At 44.1% G+C, this 27,040-nt stretch overlaps 1 protein-coding gene across 5 annotated transcripts in view; it reads right to left on the bottom strand.

The window, feature by feature from the left end:
• The window catches only part of ARHGEF3 (Rho guanine nucleotide exchange factor 3), a 303,450-nt gene that overhangs the window by 52,289 nt on the left and 224,121 nt on the right, over positions 1 to 27,040 (bottom strand). The window contains exon 1 of one of the 5 annotated variants that reach the window (XM_077858442.1): positions 18,052 to 18,314. The exons of 3 other annotated variants lie outside the window; for them this stretch is intronic. In XM_077858442.1, the coding sequence (XP_077714568.1) occupies positions 18,052 to 18,147 (96 nt within the window). In that variant the 5' untranslated portion in view covers positions 18,148 to 18,314. Of the gene's footprint in view, positions 1 to 7,006; positions 7,070 to 18,051; positions 18,315 to 27,040 lie in introns of those variants that run through there. One more of the 5 variants, XM_077858443.1, reaches the window with a different exon arrangement.

Genomic DNA, 27,040 nt, shown 5'->3' with positions numbered 1-27,040 from the left:
TGAGAAATAATTTTCTGTTCTAAGCTACCCAGCTTGTGGTACTTTGTTATAGCTGTCCTAGTTAGCGAATATATATATAGTGAATAGTTATCTGTTGGAGTTCTCCCTACAAATTTACTACTCTCTCCATAATTAATACATATATTGGAAGAGATAAATTGTAACTATGTGCATCCTTTTAAATCTAACTCTGTGACTACCCAGCATTTGCAAAACTGCCTTCACTGAAGTGTACATTATCACCCTAGAGGGGATGCCTCCTGGCTGAACTGGGAGGTCAATCCAGGCAAAGTACCCAATAGAGTCAGAGCGGGTTGAAGTGGGCCAGGAGAGGGGCAGCTGATCAGCAGGCAGCGTACAACAGACCATAGGGGCACGTAGGACACGGAGGCAGTGATAAGGAAACCTTCATAGAGCTGTCTGAGCAAGAGGACCAGAGCTACAGGAACACAAAGGGAAGCTTCTCTGGAGCCTGCAAGTGGCTCTCCATCTTATATTTTTGTAAATAGAAAAAGACAATAATGAAATAATGGTCTCTAACTCTAAAATTTCCATGAAGGTTTTTTTTTTTTTTTTTCTGTTCTCTTTTCCCTGGCACAGAGCTAACTGACCTGGTGTCATCTGTTACCAGAAGTTGAAAGGCAGATAATGAGGCCCAAATTCCAACGGAAACCTGGCTTCATTGATTAGGCCAAATGCATTTCAGGATTATTGGTTTCTAACCCACAAGGTGAGCAAAAGGTCTTCAAACTCAGAACTATAATTTTCCTTTAGAGATGCTTATCAGTGCTTTCAACAAAAGGCAACAGACCCTGTGGACTTTGACAAACCACCAGGAACAGTTCCTGGAGGGATCCCTGATACCTTTGTCTTGGCTAATCTCAAAGATGGAGGCCACACCTTTGTGTTTATTCTCTCCAGCTGTGGGTCTGGTTGCCTTGCCCTATGCATCCAAGAGAGATTTGATTTCCTCTGTGATGAAATGGCTTAACTCTCCATATCAGATGCTATAAGAAAAACATCTCAATTTCTTAAAAAAAAAAAAGCTGTGTAGTTTTTTGTTTATTATTTATTTTCGTATTTTTGCTTGCTAGTGGACAGCAAGGAGAGCCTGGATAAATAAAATTCACAGGCCACGCTGAGTTAGTTCAGTCTCATGACAAGCTGCGGGCAGGATATTGGACTGCTATGTTGAGAACCAAACAATTTCTCCAGCCTCCTCTCATGGAAATGCTAAACAGCAGATGATAGAGATGTCACAAGATGGTCTGGGTAGACCCACAAATTAAACCATCAGTTATCAGGGCCATAAAACTGAACATGTGAAGGTTAGAGAGGTTATATTTATTCCCTGAACATCAAGTCTTCTCAGCCCGCATCACTCAGCACCTGCGGCATCTAGCCAAAGTCTGCCTGTGAGGTGGCTGCTTTTGGGAAGCCTTGATTAAGGGGGAGACATCAGGGAGACATGTGACTGAGTGAAGACAATACTGGCACAAGCCTCTGAAACCTTGCTCAGTCCCTCCCCCAAACAGGGCCTCCCACAAAAAGTAAATAAAAAATGAGGCTCGAAAGAAATGACACTTTCGGACAACTTCTGTGGTCATCCCGGCTTCATTTCCTCCAGGCCTTCTCGTTTCCTTCAAGTCTAAAACACATGCTGACAAAATGCTATAGCTCCCTAATGTTCGTACAAACTAAATGGCAGAATGAAGGGAAAGAGGGGTGTGGAATGAGGGAGATGGATTTCAGCCAATATACCCTGCAGAAGCAATTAATCTTACTACAAACTCTGAGAGGGCTAATGTTCAGGGCAAACCATTTTGTTTCTGAGGGCAGACGTCAAGCAACTTCTTATCTTTATTTTCTGATTATCATTGAATTTGTGCCTCTACATTAGAAAAATAACCTGACCTACTTGTCTGCCATGGGGAAATTCATTTTTGCTGAATGACGGTGATGGGATGGAAAAAAAATGAACCTTGGGAAATAATTCAGTAAAATATGGAACTCTCTCAGAGCTGAAGCAGTCAGCAGCAGCCTAGGTTACGAACATAATCTCTTAGCAGTGCCAGTAAAATAAAACAGAACCACTGTTTCAGACACTGTATTTTTGGCAAATGTTTCACTTTTCAATTACTTTCAAAGTTATTCGTTTCAGTCAACATTATAAGGGTAAGTCAACATTTGTCCTGGCAGCAAGCCCAAATTTGTTATTTTATTAGTCTGCTACTGGTTAAATTGGCCCAAGATTAAACACATCTAATAAATAGCCCTAAAATATTGGAGTTTAGTAGAAGACCACATTCAAGTTCTCTTACACAGGATGTTACCATTAACCTTGGGCAGAGGAGAAATGTACACCCACACCCCAGTTAAGTTCCTTTCAGCAAACGCCAGCCCATTGCCTGCAACTCATTTTGGTCATGCCCAGACATGGCACTACAGACCTTCAGAGAAAGAGGAACCCAAATATTCAGCTCTCTCTGCGGTCCCTGGGTCCATGTCTGCCTTCCGAACATCAAGCAAACTCTTACTGTCTTGAGGCAGACAGGGCCAGATGCTCAGGCCTGAAGTACTTCAAGAGTCTGACCCCCTAAAAAAGTGTTGGGGCTGCCAGCAGAGTCATCCCTCTGTGGCCTTTAAGGAAAGGCCAGCTTTGGGCCCAAGAGATATTTTCTCACCATTAGATTCAGGTTGTGCATTTTTGGCAAGAATGTGCATTTTGTGCCCATCATGCTACACTCATCCGTAGGTCTAGAAAAATGGGGTCAAAGCACACACTGCTGGTTGCAGAATGCCAACAAGGCACCTGGAGGTGGCAGTGGTGGCCTAATCACAGGCACAGGGCCCAGAGGAAGGCCTCTGTGGTTCTGGGGTTTCACAGGCAGTTATTTCCTACTGACTTCTTAGAACTCCTTTGGTGGGATACAAATTCTGCATTTGTTTATCTCTATAAAAGGGAATCCCTGGCTTCCCCTTGGGCTGAGTTGAGGGGAAGAGGGAGAATGCCATTGGAGATCACACCATACTTCAGGTTTGGGAACTGCTGTGTACAGACTAAGGATATTTGCTGAGGCTTCCCCAGAGTTTAGGAAGAAGTGGAAAGTCTCTGCGGCAAGTGACAAAGTTCTTATCATGCTGGCCCAAAGAATGTGTTGATTCTTTGCAAAGGATCTAAGGATAAAATATGAGCCAAACTTCCTGGCCAGAGCACAATGCCCTATGACCTCGGACCAACAATGGAACCTCCATGGGCTTGGTCTCCTCCCCTGTGAAGTGGGGGTGACTCTCCTACCCCTTCACAAAGTTGTTGGGAAGATGACATGAGATCATGTGTGTGCAATGTGCTTGCTACAAGCCTGCCCCATAAGTAAATATCAGATTATTTCTCTTATTTCTGATGCCCAGGGAGAGGTGTGGTCTCTCCCCAAGGCTGCTCTCCTACCCTGGTCCACTTCCTGCAGCACTAGATTTTTGCCCTGGGCCTCTCTGGGATGAAGCTGGAACTCCATGTCACTTGCCACAACACAATCTCACCAATGACATGCTCCTGCTACTACATCTCAGGTTATGAGACCACATATTTTGATTCCACATTCCTGCCTTGCCTTTCTTCCTGCAGTTTTATCATCTGTTTAGTCAAGCTCTAGCTGGATAGAGAAACACTGGGCGTGGTTTGGCAGGATCTAAGGCTATGCCGGAGGAGAGGAAAATGAAATCTCAAGATAAGAACCTGAATTGGGGAAGGGAATCCAAGTGGGTCTTGAGGTCTTCATCAGAACCACCCTACCCAACCCAACATCACTAAATTATGGGCTAGAAGAGCTGGTCTCCAATCTTGTCAGATCCCAGTATGACCTGGGATTAGATACTGATAGGAACCGTGGGTGTTTAGCTCATGTCAGGTGAGCAAGGTGGAATCTCTCCCCCAAATAACAAGTTTCCCTGGGCTTCCAGAAAGGACCATACAGATACACTGGCATGTCCTTTCTGTTTTTCATCCACCTATTATCCTCTGAACCTCAGCATTATCTTCATTTCCCAGAAATGGAAAAAAAAAAAAAAAAGCACAGAAATAAAAAAAGATGCTCAGATTTTAATCTCAATGTCCCAAAGGAAGGACAGACTGTTCCAGCTGAATTTGGGATGATCAAATATGTCTCAGGCAAGCAAAGGGACAGCGAGGTCTGCCATCTGACTGAAGACTAGGATGGGACCAGCAATCTCACATACACCTGCTGGGTAAAACCTACAGGGACAAATGACCAAGGGCATGGGGTCAACTGGATGAGAACATGGACCCCCTACTCTTGTGGTCCACTCAACTTCTGTTTTTGGCAAGAACAATATCTGAGTAGACAAGACTTGCAGAAATGTGGCCTCCAGAGAGAATCATAAAATACATTTGCCACACTCCCTGGTCCCCCCCAGCCGGCCCTTCTAGCACAATTTATCTCTTCAAATCATTGAGCCCACGTGCATCCTCAACAGCACATGCCTCCAGTTAGAACCAGGGAACACTGCACTTGCAGGTTTTAGAACACTCTGCTCTCAACTGAGAACAGAATACACTGAAATCTGATTATTCAAAATGGAAAAAGCTACCAGTGGCACAGCCATAAGGGATTGACTGAATTGGGAATAAAATTTAAAAAATTTAAGCTTTCCTGTTTTCAGCTTTTAGCTGACATCTTACCACCCACTGAGCAATGGTATGTAGAAAAATAAGGTACAAAGTATGTTGTTCGGGAAGCTGAGAGGTAGGTAATCTATAATGGATTCATATGGCCTTTCTGTTGCTCCTACACACTCCAAATAAGCACATGATAACTTCAAAATGTTATCCCTTGGGAGATGTGTAAGTGTGTGTGTGTGTATGTGTGTGTGCATGCACACAGAACACAAGACTACCTTTACTTAAGACAGTTTTCATTCTGTAGCACATTCTTAATGACAGAAATGAAAAATGCCCACTAAGAATGGGTTTTTCCAAAGACTCCTAACAAACACTTGGTTCTCAGTGTTGTACATTTGCAACCTTGAAACATAGTGATTATGTATTATTTCTAACTCTGAGCAATTAATATACAACCAGATGTATTATTATCTACAGTGTATTAAAATTCAGAAGCCTGCAAATTTGGAGAAGAGTGTATCATACACGACAAAGGAGGCAGAAGCCTCAGGCAAATTGAACTCCAATAAAAAATATACATATTAAATAAAAAAAAAGTCACAAGAGAGAAAATGAATAAACAATGAAGTTGACTTAAAAGAAAAGAAGTAGACACAAACCTGTGATTTGACTGTTTGGTTTGTAAAAAAAATGTTGGTTTAGCCATTGGAGATTCAGTGGTAAGGGATGCCAGTAAGAGTTTCCAGAAAAGACAAAGGCAGTTTTGTGGTAAAAGAAAAATGTTATTTATTGTGGCAGAAAGGGGCAAATTCCCATGAGTCTTCCAGCTCAGGCCGTCCACAGATGGGAGGGTTCTTTTGGAAGACCACATGGGGTCTAATCTGGCAAGATTTCCCTGGAAAAGTTTCCTCCAGGGATGAAGGGAAAAGTCTCACTGGCCGGATGCTTGCACCTCCTGCCCCACCATTTAGAAGTGAGGCTCTGGGGCTGCTCCTGAATTTATAAAGCAGGGCTGTACAGAGTGTTAGGGGCCATGTAACCCTGCAAAGCCTCCAGAATGGTTATTAAATTACATACTGCTGGGTTCCTTACTTACAGATTCTGGCAATTTTCTAGAAATAGAGACGTCGTCCCACACCTAACCCAAGTGTGATTCATCTCTTCTATCAACTAGAGAAGGAAGTGCTAGACGATGGGGGACCCTTATGTGGGGACTCTAAGAGCCATGGAGTCACCCTGTGCCAGGTGTTGGCACACACACACTCATCTATACCATACAGCAACCCCATCACCTCATTTTATAAAAGAGAAAGCAGGTGTTCAGAGAAGTAAAGTGACTTGCCCCAAGTCATACCTAGTAGGAGCTGCAATTGAAATTCAAATCTACCTGACTTGAAAGCCCTCCCTGCCACCCCCCACACCAGCTTCCCTAGATACACAACTTCCTCTTACAACACAATAGCAACAATACTGACAATGACTTCATGCCAGGCTGTGCCAAAGTGCTCTCTATGCACGATTTCCTTGATTTCTCTTAAGTTAGTACTATTAATATACCCATTTCATAAAACTGATGGAACTGAGGCTCAGAGGGGTTAAGAACTTTTCCTAAGGTTACACAGCCAGTGGCAGAGCCAGGACTGAGCCCAAGGCTGTTCCTCAGCGAGACCTGTGATTTTAACCATAGCCCTGCTCATCTCCTAAACCCTGTGGGAAATAAAGATGGTAGAACAGGGCAATGCAGACTGAGGCAGGAAGTGGAAAATTTGAAGCTGTTTATTCCACATTCAAGCCCTGTCACTCTGGAGTCAGCAGCCTCCCTTGTCTTCCCCCTGCCCTGTACCCACCAGGATCTTCGAGAGCCCAGCCAGGTGCACAGGTGCTCTGCTTATGTGCCTCAGTGGACATAGCCCTTTGTTAGGGCAAACCTGGGGAATGGTGTGTGAACATCCAGCACCAGGGGGCTCATTGGATGACCACCTCCCAGTACTGTCCCCTCGAAGTCTGTCAAAATCCCCAGTGAGATTGCCTGCTTCCCCATCCCTCTTTCCACTGATTGACAATCACTGCCTGTTTGTTAGGGTTCTGAATGACTCAGTCAAACTAAAGTACAAGTTCCTTGAGGAGAGAAAGCATGCCTTTCCCTTTTAAATTCAGGAGAAATTGTTAGACTGTGGTCTCAATAAATATTTACTGACAATCACAGAGCAATTAAGGGTCATTTTTAGTTGTGTGGTTCTTCACCAAGTTGTGTCCATCACGCTATGGAACTTCCCCACATTTCTAACAAAGGATCTATTTATAATTAAAGCACGCTGCTAATGAATAGGGCAGGAAGAACTCGCAAAGCAACCTAATCCTCCTCACCTGCGCTGGGTCTGTCCCTGTGGTTGGAGCTTGGTTCCCAGATGACATGGATCAGATGGGAGCCAGCCTTGTGGATGGATGACATGCTCTTCATCTCCCATGACCAGGGTGCTTCTCTACCCTGAGCTCACACTCCTGCTTGAAAGTCATTCTGGGAACATCAGAAAATCATACTAGTTTTTTTTTTTCATCCTGCCTGGCAGGAATGAACATGAATCTTGCCAGTGTGCTTCGGAACATCTTTTGTTTTTTAAAAAAAATAGTGGCCAGGGCCAACTCAAATCCCTGGGAAATCGGGTGGGTATTTCCTACAAGGGAAGGAGTGATCTCCCAGCAGACCCCTTGAGAGGATGATCAGCCACAGCTTCTACTCAACTGATGTACACTGTAAATAGATGCTGCTATTGTTGCTACTCATCTGTGGAATACTTGCTTTGTGGAAGCCTTCTGCATGCTCATTCATCTTTCCAGTTCCCTTGGAAACTCTTATTTACAGATAAGGAAACTGAGGCTTTAGAGGATGAGTCATTGTCCAAGGTCTCCTGGCTCACAAGTAGCCAATTTGGGATTCAGACAAGGCTCAGTCTATCCTTAAATCCAAATTCCTAACCACCACTCTGGGACTACCCCAAATTAAAATATAACCTTGCTCAATCCTGCTCTTGGGGTGAAGGGGAAAAGGAAGAAGATGGGTTAAATGACTTCAGCTGGAACTTGGGAACTTGAAGCTTTGAAAAGAAAGAAAACGATTTTTGTTCTTAGAACAGAAATCCAATTAAAAAAAATTGCTGGTGATCCCTGGGTGGCTCAGCGGTTTAGCACCTGCCTTTGGTCCAGGGCGTGGTCCTGGAGTCCCAGGATTGAGTCCCGAATCAGGCTTCCGGCATGGAGCCTACTTCTCCCTCCGCCTGTGCCTCTGCCCAACCCCCCTCTCTGTGTCTATCATGAATAAATAAATAAAATCTTTAAAAAAAATTGCTAACATCTAGTCCAGGATAATTTTATATGACACACTAAAGTCCATCTTTATCTGTTAAAAAAATCTTGATATTTGAAATCTGGGTCCTATGTTCGAAGTCCAAATTTAAGATTTAGTCTGTATGCAGCTGTACCCAAACTTGGGAACCTATTGCTGCAGAGCTCTGGCCAGAGAAGAGCCCTCAGAACACACGCAATGTGCAGTTTCCAAACTCTCAGTACCATTGTGACAACTTTTTTTTTTGCCAATGTACATACCACCTGAACTATTACATAGTTAATATTTCCTTAAGTTACTCATCTTTTACTTAAGTAACCATATTATAAAAACAAACACTATCACTGCCTTGGCTCTAAGTAGAAAATAACTTGAAAAAATGAACCCTATTGTTAAATTCTTATTAGATACTCTTGCCTGCCTGAAGCTTCTAAGCCTGAGGCCTGAGTTGTGTTAAAAAGGGGAACCAGCAAGTGCTCGAAAGGTATTAAAGACACATTAACTCCAAACTAAGACTTTCTCCTCAGCATGATCAAAAGGATCAGGACAGGAAGAGAACTGAAAAGAGAAAGGGATTCAAAATTACTGTATGTGTCCTATCTCTGTATCCCCCTTGTCCCTGGTATCTGTTCGGGCTACCACAAATGGTATGAAACCCACCTTCTGGTAAAAAAGTGACTAAGCCAGTGTTCTCATTCCAGAATCAAAGACTCTGAGGTCCCCTGAGTCTACTTGTGTCCTGTCCCCAAGTAGTAGGGAGATTCTTTTAAGAATCAGCTTAGAAATCAATGCTGCTAAAGAAATTGAGATTTAAGCTTTTAAGAGTTCTCCAAAGCAAGTCCCCATTCCTTGCTGCTGAGTCAGAACATAGCTCACTCCCCTCGGCCCTTAGAGAGTGGACATAAAGCATTCAGAAACTAATAAGAGAAAACCAACCCTCTTCAAACACGCTCCCTTTCAAAGCTGTCCAACTTAAGTCACCAAACAGCTGAGCCAGAAGGTGACTTTTCACATGTCTGTGGTTGACACTTAAGTTACCATCAATTTTTTTCTTCTTGTAATAGTCTGTTTCCTTCTTCACAGTGGTTTCAGACCCCTTCTGCAAGACCACACCCAGAACATCCAATGTAACCACCAACCAGTAAGGAGAATAACTAAAGGTGTGTGAGAATAAACAAGACCCAAAAACCTAACAGGATACCGATAAGCCACCCCAACCTGTGCAAAGTCAAACATATGAATAGTCTTCACCAGTGACCTTTAATTATCTTCTCTATTTGCCTGGGGTTGTTCTTCACATGCCTGCATCACTTGGGGATTATGAAATGTTAGCATTTCAGTGTAAGATAACACTGGAGAGGGATGCTTGCACTGGCCTTGTGTTGGGGCCAGAGAGCACACAGACTTACTAATTGTCCCCCTCAGGTATCAGGCCTGTAGCTCTTTCTCTTTCCACTCACTGGCTGCTTCCCTTTTTTTCTGTGGCTTCTTCCTCCAGGAAGTCTCCAAAGTTCCAAATCTGACAATGGTGGCAACAGCTAAACATTTAACTTTACATATTTTTTTCAAGGTCCTGACATAGGCTCTCAGTTTTATTTTGCTCAGGTTGCCAATTTCTCATGGTATCTATGGAAACCATCCCTTAGAGGGGGAGGGAATGCTCTATTTCTCTTTACCATTTAATTATCACCTCTGCTGCAAACATTAGATCTGCAGGATCTGAGCTCAGGAAGACATCATTTTAAGGGATGTCATCTACATGTACAAAAGTTTCTGTCTATCCATTTTTTTGTGGGCTTCTTGTTTAACACCAATCATACATCAAATATAAAGTAAGCTTTGCACTTGAATCTGGAGTGCAGGCCATGGGATGGACCCACCAGTCCACTGGCTCCCAAGTGAGGTCTCTGCATGCAGTGTTCTAAATTTATTGGCATTCACTTTGAACACCAAAAATATAGCTCTGCTTACCACCAACCTGAGAGGTCAAGGCTGGGCAAGGAAGGCCCAACATTTTGGCCCTGCCTCCTAATGTCTCTGAATCTCTGTTTCTTCAGTTGACAAACAAAGAGGACAGTCCTTGCCTTGGTCAGCCTCCCTCAGCCTGTGCAAGGTTCAAAGGAGATCATATATATGAAAATAGCTGCCTGCTATTTGAACACAGGGCAGCATTGCTGTGAATTTAGTGAGCATAGTGACAGAAGGAGAGGGGCATGGGTAGAAATATCTCTTCCCTGACTTCTCTACATCCCATGTGCATACATATACATTTAAATGGGCTATATCATGTGTGTAATTATGCTCCACTTTTTTCCTTTTTAATTTTTTACAAAAACATTAAAGCATTTCTGTTGCCTAGCGTGCAATGCCTCAAATGATGCCACTGATGCCTGTGCCAGAGGCCGTGCTACACGGAGCCATTTCCTCATTATAGGTCAGAGGGATTGTTGGTTTTTCTGTTTTAAAAATAAGGAGGGATGCTAAACTGAAATCAGACAACTGGACTTCAAGCTTCAGCTCTGCTATGCCCAGTTGTGTGATCCTGTGAAAATTATTGAATATCTCTGATTCTCAGGATCCTAATCTTTAAAGTGGGGATAATTATACCCAAGTGAGGAAAAGAATATAAAAATGCTTTGGAACCTATAAAATGCACAAAAATACAGTATAATCATTACTGTAAATAATATCATTATGAACAACTTTGGACACATAGCATTCTTCCTCCTAAGAGCTAGAATACTGGGTCCAGAGATTTGAACCTTTTTTGTGTTTTAATATATACTGATGAATACCCTCATTCTCCACAGATGCATGTTATTTCCCTGCAACATCCCTAGGACTGGGTTCTATCATATCTTTAAAATATTTGTGATGTCAGGGGGGTGCCTGGGTGGCTCAGTCAGTTAAGTGTCTGCCTTTAGCTTAAGTCATGATCCCAGGATCCTGGAATCGAGTCCCTCATCCTCCTGTTTGTGCTCTCTCTTCCTATCTCTCTCTGTCTCAAATAAATAAAATCTTTAAAAAAATATTTGTGATGTCAATTAGGTATGAAACAGCACCTATTATACCTTTTTCATTTCTATAGCTTCTATTAGAGTGAACATTTAAACAATCTTTACTTTCACAGTTCCTTGTCTGTGAACTACCTATTAATGCCTCTTTGCCCATTTATCAATGGACATCTCGGAAGGTTCTTTTACATTTGTATAAATTACATGACAAAAATATTAATCTTCAGTCTGGCATCTCTATTTCAAAAATTCTCTTCAATGTATTAGTCTACCTCTTTTGTCTAAGGAAGCACATTAAACCCAACAAACACCTTGTTTGTTGATATAACATTATATACAGTGTCTCTGTGGGCTAATCAATGCTCAAGATGTCCAGGGACACTGAGGATGTCTGGTGCAAACAAGCAAGGAAGAGAAACAGATTGGATAGTATGTTCCATTTGGAAAAGTTAGAGGAACCAGGACGTCTAGCCAAAAGAAACAAGCTCCTGGGGGAAGCATGTGTGTGTGTGTGTGTGTGTGTGTATACACATGTGTGCATGTGTGTGTGCAGAGTGGGAGTAGTTAGGGAAAAAGGGTTTTCAAATATTTAAGGAGATGCCTTAATGCCTCTTAAACACATGAGAAAATATTACTGTGTAATATTCAGTTGGAGAAAGCAATGTTACTATTAAGAGAGGATTTTTTTCATGATGCATACTGAACAAAGACCGAATGTACAGGCTCAGAAGGTAATGAGCTCTCTGTCTTTGGAGATGTTTAAGCAGAGATTGAAAGGATCCAACAGCAGATTAGCACTGGGCTCCATGTTCTCAACAGGCCTTTCCTACTCTAAGGTTCTCGAATGCAATGACCCTGGGTCATTTCCTGGAGGCTAGTTTTGTTTGTTTGTTTCATAAATCCCCGGAAAAAAAAAAAAAAAGATTGTTTTGCTACTCCTTACCTCCTCATCTTAAGAGTCAGAAGAGGGGGGAAAATCCAGTGAATTTACCATTAAGATTTCTGGTTCTGCTCCAATCAATTGAAGTTTAGTAATAATCAGACCTGCCTTCTCACAAAAGAACACAATGGCTCAAACACAGAAGGTCCAGACACAAGTGTTTCTAGACTTAAGAAGAAACCACTCCTTTACCGGGCAGTGGGAGGTTCAGAAGCCTTTCTTGATTAACGTGTGACATAGCCTCTTCTAAGCTAATAACCGGTGTCAATTTATAAAAAATGGAAGGCATTAGAAACCCACTGGCCTTCATTCTTGACAGTCCATGAGTCGATATAAAAATAAATGGCAATGCAATCACAGCAATTTCCTCATTTTGTGTGTGACCTGTACACATTACCAACGCTGACAAACTATGGAAGGCAACTGCATGCATACATCATAAATGAAGTAGCCCTTCTAGAGTACACAGGCCATTAATAACAATTACATGTGCACAGGGCTTTGCAAAATTAGGATATGATCAGTAATTTATTTTCATTCAGTTGTTATAAAAACAGTGGCACCAGTCCAGGATTTTATAGGCAATTGCAGAGTGACTTGAGAAAATGACACAATTTGCAAGTATCCAGATGGAATCAGGGCCTTCCAGTTATTGGTTTAGGTGGAAGGCTGGTGGTTAATGTAGATAAGCAAAATGACTAATTGCAGAACTAACGGTGTCATCTCCACAGAGCTGAGCATGCGGAATTCTGCCAAAGATCAGCTTTTTGGTGTTGAGAAACACAGAACGGAAGTTGCCAAAACCTTCCCTCATGGAGGCTTACAATTCCTACTCCTTTGGGTTTGTAGCCATTCTGTGAAGTGGGCTCTCTGAGTAATGGCAGGGTCTCCCATCCAGAAACTCAGGAAAAAGTAGGCTTTTGACCGTGAAGCTATTTGCTCCAGCAAATCCTTCATGTGTTATGTGGTGAGGAGACCAGTGATTTAGTCATTTAGACTCAATGTGATGTGGTTGGGAAAGTACAGACTTCAGGGTCAGAGTAGGGTGTGAATCTTGGCTCCTCCACCTAGTAGCTCAACCATCCTAGAAAGGCTATTACCCAGCTCTGAGCCTCAGCTTCTTCTTCTATAAAAAGGAACATGTACACCAACCTCATAGGATTGTTGTGGAGATAAAAATTTGAGAAGCCATAGAAAGGCCCCTAATGCCCTGCTATGCATAAAAGAACACTCATAAAATTAGGATAGTGATCATTAATTAAAATTATTTGGGGAATCTTTTCAAGATGCACAAGTCTTGATGATGATGGTGCTATTTATTGAACACTTACTATGTGCCAAGCACTGGGACTAAGCATGAATCACCTCGTTGACCCTCACTATGATCCTAGGAGGTAGAACTCTCATCATCCCATTTTACCACTGAGGAAAACAAGGCTTAGAGAGGCAAAGTAGTTTGTCCAAGGTGACACCACTGAGCAGGTGGTGGAGATGGCATTAGGACTCAGTTCAGAGTTGATACCCTGAACATCCTTAAATGTACATGTGTAAAGTCAACATGTTTTACTTTAATAGGCCTAAGTTCCTAGTTCAAGTACATTGTAATCTGGAGGCCCCTCAAGACCCCATTTGAACAGGTCTCAGAATTATGGGCTGGATGACCATAACTGGATCCTATCAGTAAGTGATGGCCTTTACCTGAGTAACTCTATGTTGCTTCCCTTCCAGCAAGACCCAAAGTCACATGATTCATGGAATCTACTTATTTGGTCACTTGAAGAAATATCAGGATTCTAACTGCAATAACTCCTCAGAGCTATTTCCATGCAGTTGGTAGTATATACTTTAGGTCAACACTATATGATATAGATTCCAAGAAATGTATAAATTACTGGAAACCATTTGACTTCTTTAGCTCTCCAGCTGGCATGCAAGGAGTACAACTCCAGGTGCATACAATTTTCAAGTCCACATGTGGACTTACTGGGGCATAAATTATGGCAGGGGCACAGGGTTCATCTTACCCTTTAGAGCTGAAGCTTTAAAAGTACTCCCCCAGTTACATAAAGTACTCATGATTATATATTTAAAAGAAAACATTTTAAAGCATTTTACATGTCTGTTAAGTTTTCATTCCACTCTCTTTTTCTTCATAGAGGTAAATACCCTTATGTGCCACAAAGTATGCCGGTATAAAATGTTGGACTAAATCCATCAGGAAACCTGGCACCGGATCTTGGTTCAGCTGCTGATTTTCTTCATGGCTTTCTGCAAGTCACCTCCCCTCAGTGTCTTTATTCATAAAGTAAGGAGAAAAATATGTGCTTTATGTTAACCCTATAAAACATAGCTAGGGTCTTAAGTGAGACACTAGATCTGGAACTTAGGGATAGAGCTCTGTCATTTCTAGGGACATGTCATTCCAAGAGCCACACAAGGTTACTGGTAGAGTCAAAATCAGATCATATACTTTTGAGAGACAAAGGCAATGATTACAAATACTGCAAACTAAATCTGGTCTAATCCTGACCAACATCTTAGATAATGAATCTTAAAACCCAAAGTGAGCTGTCTATCAAATTGTCAGATATATTATTTTTTTTTGTCAGATATATTCTTAAAAAGAAAATAATGGAAACATCTCTTTATATTTTCATTAAAAATGAAATGGACCTCAAACTCTTAAAACCTTCTCACCAGGCTCCAGCATTCTTAGCCAACATAGGCATTCATTTGAGCTGTCTTTCTTTCTTTTTTAAAAAATAAGATTATTTATTGGGCAAGGCGAGGGCTAGAGAGAGAAAAATAATCCCAAGTGGACTCCATGCTGAGCATGGAGCTAGATGAGGGGCTCGATCTCACAACCCTCAGATCATGATCTGAGCTGAAATCAAGAGTCAGATGCGCAACTGACTGAGCCACCCAGTCGCCCCTGAGCTGCTTTTTTTAAAAGCAAAAAAATAGTGGAAATAGTGACTTTCGTCACTATGTGGAAATAGTGACTTTTAACTTATAATCATTGTAATTCATTAAAAACTAACAGCTTTCTTTCTAGTGACTTGATCAGGTGTTCAGAGCAATTAACATGCCTGGAAGGACCAGTACCTCCTGGCATGGGAATAAGTACCCAATAAATAAGAAGACAGATAAACTGAGCAAAGCTACATAAGTGATCAGAAGAAGCAAGCTTAACCATGCTCATGTGATACCATGTTTCTCTGTAAAAGTCAAGAGCAATGGACTAAAATGGACTCAGCTCCTTGAATTTCACAGTTAATGATTAGAGTTGGAAGGATCTAGCTGGTTTGTGATAGTAAACACTTGCAACCCAACTCATACATCCATGCCATAAGGAAATATCAGATTAGAAAGCAGTATTATATTAATATCATAATCCATGTAGAATACTTCCGGTGTTTAAAAGAAACATTTTAAAGAAAATAAATTTTAAAAATATATCACTTTTTTTCACTGGAAACTATCACTGAAATTAAGAAAATCACAAAACACTTAAATCTCAAGGAGAACTTTAGTTATAATTTGCATTTAAGAGAATGTTTATTGTTGCATATTTTAAACTCAAGTGTATGGTATCAAATGCACATTGCCACACACCAGCCCCTTCCCCACAAGTCTTTCCTTAAGTGGCTTTCCCCAGCATGCCGGCTGCAACCACAAGAACCATGCTAGAAGGCACTTGACTGTACATTGCTCCTCCCCATAGCAAATTCCGAAGGAACAGCCATTATTATGTCTAAAGGGCACAGGTGCTTTATAGAAACTGCGTTTGAAGGTCCAAAAGTACTTTGGATAAGCCAGTCTTTCTCTGTAGAACTACCTTGTTTTGGAAAAAAAATTATCAGTCTTAAAAAATTACTTTCATAGGAATTAATAGTCAATGCCTTATTTATAATCATGTTTTTCAAAAGGCCTACCAGGATATGTTGTTCTTTAAACATTTATAAATACTGATGACACCTGCTGGTAGAAAATATATTTTAGTTAATTGTTTATGGAGAAGTAAGGCCTACAAGGGTTGACTGTCTTTTGCACAGATAATGAAACCAGAAAACTACCCCCTAGATTCACTTCAGTTTCTTTTCCCAACTTTGCCTATTGTCATTATCAGGAAATGAAGCTAGGAGATGCACTGGACTGGACATCTCTGCCTCAAGATGTATAGAGCATACATGATACTTCTCTGATTTAAACTGCACACACATACACAAAACACTCAATGGGGATATTTACCATTTCCAAAACTGTTCCTCTCTCATCCTTACTCCCATACCAAGACATCCTTGTAAAAGGAAAATAAGTCTCACTTTATAATTTTGATTTTGATCTGCCTGCCATGAAGAAAATTAATATTTGACATTTGGTGGTACATTTCTTTCATTACACTTGTGATATACAGATATATTTCTAAGTATAAGAATAAGAAAAGATCAAGCAGATGAGTTTTACCTAAGCTTTTAGCCAAACTACAGAAAACATAGGACTAAGGGATAGCAAGAAAGGACTAGTTAGAGTCCAGAGCTATTCTCACTATTCTTTCCTTTGATCCATTTCAAGTTAGTAATTCAACTTTGTTATGCTTTGCTTCTTTCCAAAAGGAGTTTCAGAGGATACTACTTCTTTGGTCCCACATGCATTAAATTATGAAGCTCCTACTGAAAAATCATTATATCCATTCCAAGCCTGAACAACCTATGCTGGTGCTATCTTGTCAAAACTTAAATAAGAGTCCAAACACCAAACACCATTAAATAAGAGTCCAAACACACTTCCACAGCTGCTGAGAACAAAAACTCTTTGTGAAAATATACAACTGAGCTGGAGTGTGGGGTGGGGGTGGGGGTGAGAAGTTAGTTGTGCTCAGCTTACAGAAAGCTGATTACAACTGAAGACTGTTTGGAGTCTTGTCAGCTTGGAGCAGCTCTTGTTAAAAGCAATGAATCTTTGATGCTGTCCTCCCGAACATACGTAATTCAGTGAGCCAAGTGCACACAGCTAAGTAGACCCAAGGGTGGTGGGTGGGTGGAACCCTCAAGACTGCTGCATCAAGGTCGGATGTACATCTGCCTCCAGACTTTCCCCAGTCATGGTTGGACAGAGTGACAATTTCTCAGATACACCCATGAGCAGCAGGGATGATTTGGGTCCTGTGGGTTTCACTATAGCTCGGCCACAGCAAAGCTGTGGTCTAGTGGAAGCAACTATAGTCCCTAAGGCCCTCAAAGACCGAGAAGGATGCTTTCTCACCCAGCTGAACCCAACCTTTAAGGCCAGTGAGCTCTTTGCTGGAGATGTAACACACAGAAGTAAAAGGCAAGACCAAACACAAGCCAGGAGGAGGAGGACTCCCTCACATTGCCCTCAAGGCACCAGAAAGCTCCCAGAAAGAGAAATGCTTCCAGTATTCCAAGACAGCTTCCCACTGCCCCCAAGGAGTTTAATTCATTTTCAGGATCCATGTGCAAGACACTCAGATTACTCATTTAGTCTCTAGACCCTCAGCTGAATGACTCCACTGGCCACAGATGACAAGCAGAGGTGTCAGGTCCTGTCCTGGCTGCCAAACAGCTACAAAGTCAAGCCTGACAGGTGGGATGGCCCCAAAGGCCTCCTCTTGCTCCCCAACCCAGGCAAGAGGAAACCCAAGCTTAAAAGGTAGCTCTTCAGTAGCTCTTCGCCGACTTCTGGGCCTAAGGATACAGTAAAAGAAGGTCTGGACAGAAGATTGACAGTCTGAGGAGAGCCCTGCAGGATGCAAGAGAGTCCAGGCCAAGTGGAAGAGGAGACTCATGATGATCCACAGAGGAGGGGCAGAAGAAAGGAGGTAGAGAGAAAGTGAGGCAAGGAGGGAGAAGAGTGTGTGTGAGAGAGAGAAATGGGGAGAGGGGGAGAGAGGATAAGAGGGAAGGGGAGAGGTAGAGGGAAAGAAGGGGAGGAGGAGGGAGAGCGAGCAAGGAGGAGGTGAACACACTGAACGAGAGATGCAAGCACGGAGAGACCGACAGAGCGAGGGAGCCGAGAGAGAGATGGAGCGAGACGTAGGGTCAGACAGACGGACGGACGAACGGACCCTGAGAGGTCCCAGTGGAGGTCCTACCTCCAGGTCCTTCGCCGGACTGCTGGACGGGGGTACATCCAGGCTGCAGTTCGCCCTCTTGACCGTGAGGTAGAAGGGGTAATCCTTGGCCACCATGGTGGCTGCCGGGCCTGCTCTTTGGGATGTCACAGCTGACCCGAGGCGACCACAAAACTCCCAGGCGAAAGGGGGCCCCAGCTCCACGGTGCCGGGCGGCAGCGTCTGCTCGGAGACTGACAGCCGGCTTCTCGCCCGGCGGGACCGACTCGGCTCTGCGGCTCAAAGGGGGTGGAGCCTCGGCCGGGCCCGCCCACCTGGGGGCGGGGCCAGAGAGCCGGGGGGCGGAGCGCCGGCTCGGAGAGTGACAGCCGGCTTCTCGCCTGGCGGTACCGACTCGGCTCTGCGGCTGAAACGGGGGGTGGAGCCTCGGCCGGGCCCGCCCACCTGGGGCGGGGCCAGGGGGAGCCGGGGGGTGGGGGCGGAGCGCCGGCTCGGAGAGTGACAGCCGGCTTCTCGACTGGCGGTACCGACTTGGCTCTCCGGCTGAAAAGGGGGTGGAGCCTCGGCCGGGCTCGCCCACCTGGGGCGGGACAGGTGGGGACGGAGCGCCGGCTCGGAGAGTGACAGCCGGCTTCTCGCCTGGCGGTACCGACTCGGCTCTCCGGCTGAAACGGGGGGTGGAGCCTCGGCCGGGCCCGCCCACCTGGGGCGGGGCCAGGGAGCCGGGGGGGTGGGCGGAGCGCCGGCTCGGAGACTGACAGCCGGCTTCTCGTCCGGCGGGACCGACTCGGCTCTCCGGCTGAAAGGGGGTGGAGCCTCGGCTGGGCCCGCCCACCTGGGCGGGGCGGGGGCGGAGCGCCGGCTCGGCCGCCTCGACGCGGCCCCGGAGCGCCCAGGTACAGCCTCGCGGAAACCCCCTTAGCTCCCCAGGCGCGAGCCCGCGGTGGGATCCTTCTTCCCGCCGGCGGGAGGCGGGAGGCGGGAGGCGGGAGGCCGCCCACCCAGTGACTGCCTGGCTGGCACTCGGGGGCTGGAAGAGGCGGCGGGTAGAACCGAGGCTGGGGCGAAGCTGGGCGGCGGGTAGAGGAGGCCCGGTGGAGAAGCGAGCCTTTTAAAAGCCCACATTAAGGGGCGCCTGGGTGGCTCAGTGGGTTAAGTCTGCCTTCAGCCCAGGTCATGACCTCAGGGTCTTGGGATGGAGCTCCACGTGGGAGCTCAGCGGGAAGCCTGCTCCTCCCTCCCCTCCCTGCTCTTGCTCTCTCTGTCGCGATATCGGGTTCTCTCTCAAATAAATAAAATCTTTAAAAAAAAAAAAAAAAAAAGCCCACATTAAGAAGAGGCGGTATCCTGTCTTGCCTTATTCCCAGCCAGCCTTCCTTCACACATTTGTTTTTTAAAGGAACGTCACTGGAGTACGATCTATAAAGAGTAAGCTGTGCCCATTTAAAGTATACAGCTAGTGGAGTGTTGACAAATGTAAACACTTACATAACCACTTTCATAATCAGGAAATATATTTCCACCACTTCCTGACACTTCCTTTGAGCTCCTTCCTCTGCACCCATTTATATATATGAGGAGGCTGCTTAGAGGTAGTCAGCCACTCAGAAGGGCAATCTGACAGGGTCTGTCAAGATGAAGCTGTGAGGGGGCCAGCCGGCTGTACCAAGCCTTACTGGAGAAATACATTATAAATGTCCGATAGGGAATTCTAAGATCATTTGCTGCATCCCTGTCTGGGACAGTAAAAAACAAACCAACCCCAAACTGGAAACAACTGTAATGTCTATCAACTGGGAGTGCTTAACTAAATTCTCCTTATAGAACTCTGCTCAAAAAGAAGGAATCTCTAGGCCTGTGGCATGGAAAGATCTCCAATGTATTAAGTTCAGTTAAAGAATAATTGCAGAGTAAGCACAGTATCATACCATTTGTGTTGAAAACACATCTGCATATACCATGTATTTTCTATAGCAACATGTAGGTAAATGGTTTCACTGGAAACCATCCAGAAGGATATACAGCAAATTTACGAGTCTCCTTGGGGCTAGTCTCCTTGGGGGAGGCAATCAGTGGGAGGGTGTACACCGGGGATTAAAGGATTAAACGTAGCAAAGGAGACTTTAACTTTATAGCTATTGTTCTTAAAATTTTTACAAAACATATTTGTATGTTACTGGGTAACTTAGAAGTTATTTTTTTTAAATATTAAAATGATCACTGTCTCAAAAGTTATTTTTGTGAACAGCACTGTTGAACTCCCCTGCCCTCCCCCCATCAGTCATGACCACAGCAGGTGGTGGTATGGGGAGATGATGTCTTTTGTTTTGACTTCTTAGGTCTACAGGAGGTTATGGTAATGGAAATATCTAGACCCTGTTTCAGCATTCTCTGCTTCCAGCTAAGGCCAGAGTCCACAGTTTCTACTTTCCAGGCAGGAAACCTCATGATACATAGCTTATTCATCCCAGGTACCAAACCCACACTCTGGCACTAAATTCACCTATTTTCCTATCCAGCTAGTGTGGACAAACTGCCTTCAGAAAAGGTAGAGTCTATTGGCCAGTTTTGCTAGCCTTGTTTTTACCACACATGTAAAGGAGACTCTTGAATTAGTGAGATCCAGTTGAGACTGAAGAAAGCACCTGAGGTTTTTTCCCCCTCAAATATATATCCTGGGGCACATCTGGATGGCTCAGATGGTTAAGCATCTTTTTTTTAAGATATATTTTTAAATTTATTTATTCATGAGAGAGAGAGAGAGAGAGAGAGAGAGAGAGACAGGCAGAGGGAGAAGCAGGCTCCATGCAGGGAGCCTGATGTAGGACTCGACCCTGGGTCTCCAGGATCAGGGCCTGAGCCGAAGGTGGTGCTAAACCACTGAGCCACCCGGCCTGCCCAAGCATCTGACTCTTGATTTCAGCTCAGGTCATGATCTCAGGGTCCTGGGATTAAGCCCTGCATGGGACTCTATACTCCGTGGGGAGTCTGCTTGAGGATTCTCTCTCTCCTTTCCCTTTGCCCCTGCCCCCCCCCCCCCAAATAAATAAATAAATCTTAAATATGTCGATGCCGATGAAGGTGGCGGACGTCTTCAGCCCCTGGGGTGGGATGTCACAGACAGCTGTTTTCACGTTGTTGGGGATCCACTCGACGAAGTAGCTGCTGTTCTTGTTTTGGATGTTTAGCATCTGCTCGTCCACCTCCTTCATGGACATGCAGCCCCTGAATACTGCGGCCACGGTCAGGTAGCAGCCGTGGCAGGGGTCACAGGCAGCCATCATGTTCTTAACATCAGACATCTTTTGGGTGAGTTCAGGCACCGTCAGGGCCCGGGACCACTGGCTGCCTTGGCTGCTCAGTGGGGCGAAGCTGGGGAAGGGGACGATACTGACAGCCAGCTTGGCGCAGGTCAGCAATGAACTGGCCAGGAAAGCGCAGGCAGGTGGTGACCCTGCTCATGGTGGCTGATACCAGGTGGTTGAGGTCCCCATAGGTAGGTGTGGTCAGTTTTAGGGTTCTGAAGTAGATATCACAGAGAGCCTCATTATCAATGCAATAGGTTTCGTCTGTGTTTTCTACCAGCTGGTGGACCGAGAGGGCGGCGGTTATAGGGCTCCACCACCTTGTCCGACGCCATGGGTGAGGGCACCACACTGAATGTGTTCATAATCCTGTCTGGGTACTCCTCCCGGATCTTGCTGATGAGGAGCGTCCCCATCCCAGACCCAGTACCCCCCACCCAGGGAGTGGGTCAGCTGGAAGCCCTGCAGGCAGTCCATCCACTAAAGCAGTGGGAAGAAGGTGATTAAAGAGGAGATATGGGGTGAGAGAGATGCCCTTGGACCACTGATTTTTCCTATTTGTATTCCCAACCACAGCTTCATCTTTTTTTTTTTTTTTTTTTTAGCTTCATCTTTTTAACCCAAGCTGTGCTGAATGGGAGCTTACACAGATGCTCCTGTAAGCTTGACCAAGTTTGGTGGGGGATGTGAAGGGAACCTTATCTCCAAGGGCACCCAACTAAAGCAGCCCCTGATTAATTCTGCAGCCATGGGAGGACCAGGAGAGGCACTGACACACCTCACTCAGGGTTCCCCTGGCTGCTGAGGATATGAGCTGAAGCACCTAGAGCTGCTCCTTATTCCATTTCTCCTGCTCTTCTGGCACCCATGAGCCCACCGTCTCAACTAGATGACTGGCTAGCAGCAGCCCCTTTGGGGACAGGCTTTGATCCCTGGTGGAGTTCACTGGGCCTTATCCTTCCGTTGGGAAGTTTACTTCCAGCACTGGGTGAAGAAGAGTGATTCTAGCAAACTATGACTGGTCTTCTCACTGTGGGAACCTCAGGGCCAGGCAGAAAGTCTGACATATCATAAGCCCAGTGTGGTAATAAATAAACCCTTTGGAAAGGAGGACTTCAACCTCACATTTAGGTACAACTACTGTAGAGCAAAGAATAGAAAAAAAAGACTACTCTTTGGTTGAGGAGAAAGCTGCTATACCTACTTTCTCTCATAACATTTTTTTTGCCCCTCCTCAAAAGACTTGGAACAATAAAAATCATTATTTTTATTTTCATTATTCATGGCCATTTAACATTGCAGCAAACTTCTGTTTTGTGCTCTACATGCTAGGCAGAGACAAGACAGAGAGAGATTGTTAGTGACGTGTAACCATTTAAACAGTGCTTTAAAAAAAAAAAAAAAAGCCTAAGCCCCAAGATGAGTGTGAAAGAAAAGATGAGAATCTGGAATTCCCTTGGGTACTCTGATGCTTCTAAAGCTTCTCATAGTATGAATGTCTCACCACTATAAATAGGGTTCCGGTGTTTAAAGACATATACTTTTGGTACAATAAGGCCTGTAAACTGAAGCTGGCAATTTGGGGTATAGACATGCCATGTATGTGGTCCCTGAGACATTTAAAGGATTTTAAGAGTATTTTAACCCCATGCAATGTCCACCTTGTGCCCTGACTCCCTCCAGAACCTCCGCTCTGCGTGATGTGCTGCTCCAACATTAGCAGACTCAGGGTTTGGGTGTTCTGTCTGGATTCCAACCAGAGATGTCTGCGACCAAAGGATTGGTCAGGAAGCAGGCTGCTCTACAGGAGGGTTCCCAAGCCCACTCCTGAGGCTGGTGTCGCAATTGCGGGAAGCCAGTCCAACTCTGCAATGCTGCCCAGCTGAGTGGGTCCCAGGAGCCCGGCGTTTCCCATCCTGCCTGTGTGTGTGTGTTTATGAGCTTAGGAACAACACTGCCCTAACAGTCAGTTTCACTCAAAGCAATGGCACAAAGTGCCTTTCAGAACTTGCCTTCAGCACACTCCGTTATAATCCCATAAAACGCTTCATAGCCGGGCAGTGTTCCTTGCTAGCCAGAAGCCTGGAGACTGGAATAAAGAAGCCTGTTCTGCATTTCCAGGAATGGTGCCAAGAGCAGGGCCTGCATTCTCGCCTGGGCGGAGCAGGGCTCATTTGTGCTGCTGGCGGAGTAGTGGGCCTCCACTCATAAGCCCACCACTGGTTATAAGCTCCTTTCAGGAGAGCAGACAGCCAGACTTGGCTGGGAGACCATCAATCAACTCCTCAAATCCCACTGCTATGGCAGTGAGTAGAACAGGCCCAGCATGAGGCTAAAACTTCCGAAGTTAAAGTAGTTGTGGCCATCTTCTCAGCCAACAGGATGATGCCTTGTTCTATAACCATTATATTTAACATCAGAGTTAGTGTCTTTTTTTTTCTTAAAGGCTCATTCATTTGTTCATCTATCCATCCATCCAATATGAAAGTGTTTATTACAGAGAGGTGCTCAATTAGCTACATTTCTCCCCTTTCCTCTCTACCTATTCCTGAACCTCTATGCTGGGAAGGTGTGTAATACACATCTGCTCAAGGAATATGGTTGACTTTAAAACAAGCTTTCACCTGTAGCCTCGGCAGTGAGGTGTGCATTTGCAGAAGGAGCTCAGGGACAATAGCCAATCCCCTGAAGCCCAGCCTTCGAAACACACATGTGCACCCCCATCTGCTCTCTTGGCATCTGGAGCTATCCTTCTACCTGCTAATCTCACACAGTCGTGTAGGTACATGTTGGACACACATGTGTACCAATACCTCTCCCCTCCCCTTCCATTTGGGCAAAATTCCCAGTTAATGACTGAGCTCCCTCTCCTCTCTGTCACTTCAGTCTTGATAGGAGAGGGGAGTCAAAAACCTGAAAAAGTTCTGGCAGTGAATTCTGAGAGATCAGGACTGTGGTTTCCTGCCAGACGGGTAAAATGGCACAAATGAAACACTGATAATATCTAAAATCATACCAGCATTATGACTCTCCCCTTGCCTCGGGTTATGTCCACTGGCTCCAGGCTAGATTTATGAAAATGTATCCCTGGATATTCTAAAGCTGGAAAACTTCATTCTTGCATTCACTTAAAGATCTCATTTTTTGAAACAAGTTCGAAAAACCAGTTAAGTGAGAGAATCTTTTTCTCCCAGGATTGAGCTAATCATATGGATTAGTAGCTATAATGCAAAAGTAATCAAGACTTTATGTTTAAAAAAATGAATATTTGTTTTGCCCTGATGTACCACAGACAGGTATACTCCCTAGTCTCTAGTTCATTACAGCAGTGATTCTCAACTGGGGGCAATTTTGTCCCCCCCCAAACCCCCCTCCCCCAGTGACATTTGGGAATTTCTGGATACATTTTTGATTGTTGCTGGGGGAGGATCCTAGTGGCAACTAATGGATAGAGGCCCAGGACAGCCCCCCCCCGCCCCACACACACAAAGAATTAACAGGTTCAAAATGCCAATAACGCTGCTGTTGAGAAACCCTACATTAAATAGAATAGAACTGAAATATAGCATCAGAGTCAGGATAATTTCTTGGTTTTGACCTCAAGGATATTCTTGCTTCAGACCTTGACCATTGATTGATGTCAAATGTCAGTCTGGGCATAGTGGGGCAAAGAAAAAAAATGCTTCAGTGCCAAGTAGCCTCAGAATTATTGACATGCCTAGAATCTTTCCCTGTTGCCCAAACCTGATCCTTAACAGAATAATAGATTTCACAAAACACAAAAGGACAAGAGAACAAAAAGTACAGGAATAAAGGGTGGGGGACAGGAAACTTAAACTCTTCAGATATGAAAATGCACTTCAAAAGACCAGTGAAAATGAAAGTTTCAATGAAAGGTAATAATACTTTAAGAAGAAATTGGGAAGGAGGAAGAAATGCCTCAACGCTTGGCTTTCCCAGGAAAACCTTTATCAACAGAGTTAATTGTTTGAGGGTTGGAGGGCAGAAATTCAAACTCAGTGATGAAATAAAAACCCCAGAGGATTCGATTTACTGTCTTTTTGATGTATAATATTTCTGGCCACACAGTGGGTATGCTTGGAAACCTGTCTTCACTCAAGGTTTTGCAATAAGAATCCTGACTTTCTCCAATTTGAGCTGATTACTATCAGCAGGCTTGTTTTGCTTACAGAATATAAGCCAACCTTTAGAACACTTTCCATATACTACTACAAGGTCTTTGAACTTTATGGATAGTCTTCATCTGTTTGAGAGTATTTCATATCTCTTGACCAAGAATTCAGTAAGTTTGTTACACTCCAAAAATATTTAATACCCTCAGACTATAGCTAATGTTATGTTACTGTTACGTAGATTTTCTATACTGACTATTGCATGGAGGGATTGAAATCTAAAATATGTAAATTCTAGCTTTGGATAGAAGCCTTTTCTCTTTCATCAACTACTAACTCAGCAATCAAAGTACCATATTTCATCAAGCCTAAGATGCCAAAGACTGTAATATGTGCTATTATTTTCTGTATTACTAAGAAAGGAAAAAAATTTGCCAGTTAAATTATAGCATGTGATCAATTATAAGATACAACCCAATTCTAGAAAAATTAAAATGTGGAGGAAATGAGCGTTTCAATGATAGCAGTATTCATATCATCTGGCTGGGATTTGAAAACCTACATATTATAGTAACACGACTTCTGGGAATTTAGGGACAAGTCCAGAGACTACCTGTAATAAAATCAATTGAGAAGCTTATCAAATCCATACCCCTGGACCCCATTTTGTGTCTGCTGAATTGGAATCTTTGGCAGTGGACTCTAGGAATTTGAATTTTTGATAAACACCTTCAAAGAACATTTGTTTCAGTAGCATGGTGTTGTGAGAATTATCAGCCAGCCCAAAAATGAACCTGCCTGCCTCTCCCATTATAGGAATACTCTGAACCACAGATTCTCAGGCCAAAGGTGCCCAGAGGTAAATAACCCAATGGTTATAGCACCAAATCCAGGGTGAGCATGGAGAGCTGCTTATTTGCTTATCCAGTACTGAGGAACTATTATATGCTTGATAGCCAGCTCTGTACATATGGGTGCATCAGGGATACAATGAAAAATGTGCAAGTCCACAATCCAAGTAAACTACCAACTAAACCACCCACCAGAAGACATGTTCTGGCTCTTAGAACTTGATTTACAATCTGGTATCCAGAGTTTCAATTAAAAACACGCTTATCTGCATAGTCAGGGACATGACTGCATTTAAGTTTTTTTTTTTTTTTTTTTAAATTAGCTGTAATAGTAGAGAATGGGAGGAGGGCAGTTGGCTTGAGATGTTTACTTGAAAAGGATCTGGGGCTGGGGGTTGGGGGGTGAAGAGAGGGGAATGGTGTGTGCAGAGGTCCTTAATTAGGGAATGAGTTCAATGAGCAGAAGCAGACTTGGGGACTCCTGGCAAGTATGTGTCTCACTCACGTGGTGGGAGCAGAAGTAGGCTGGTGTGTGCTAGAGAGCAGCCCATTAGCTAAAAGTGTTCCTTGTGTTGTGGGTGTCTGACAATACTACAGAGGGGACAGAGGGTGTAAGTTCACTGGGTGCTTTGGTTAAGTGGGAAGTGAGTTCTGCTATGTTTGAATTTTTTCATCTTGCATCCAAAACCAAGCTCAGCAACTCAGGTCTCACATGCTTATT

Source organism: Canis aureus, chromosome 19 (genome assembly GCF_053574225.1).
Source record: "Canis aureus isolate CA01 chromosome 19, VMU_Caureus_v.1.0, whole genome shotgun sequence".
NCBI lineage: Eukaryota > Metazoa > Chordata > Mammalia > Carnivora > Canidae > Canis > Canis aureus.
This window is presented reverse-complemented; position numbering and strand designations above follow the sequence as displayed.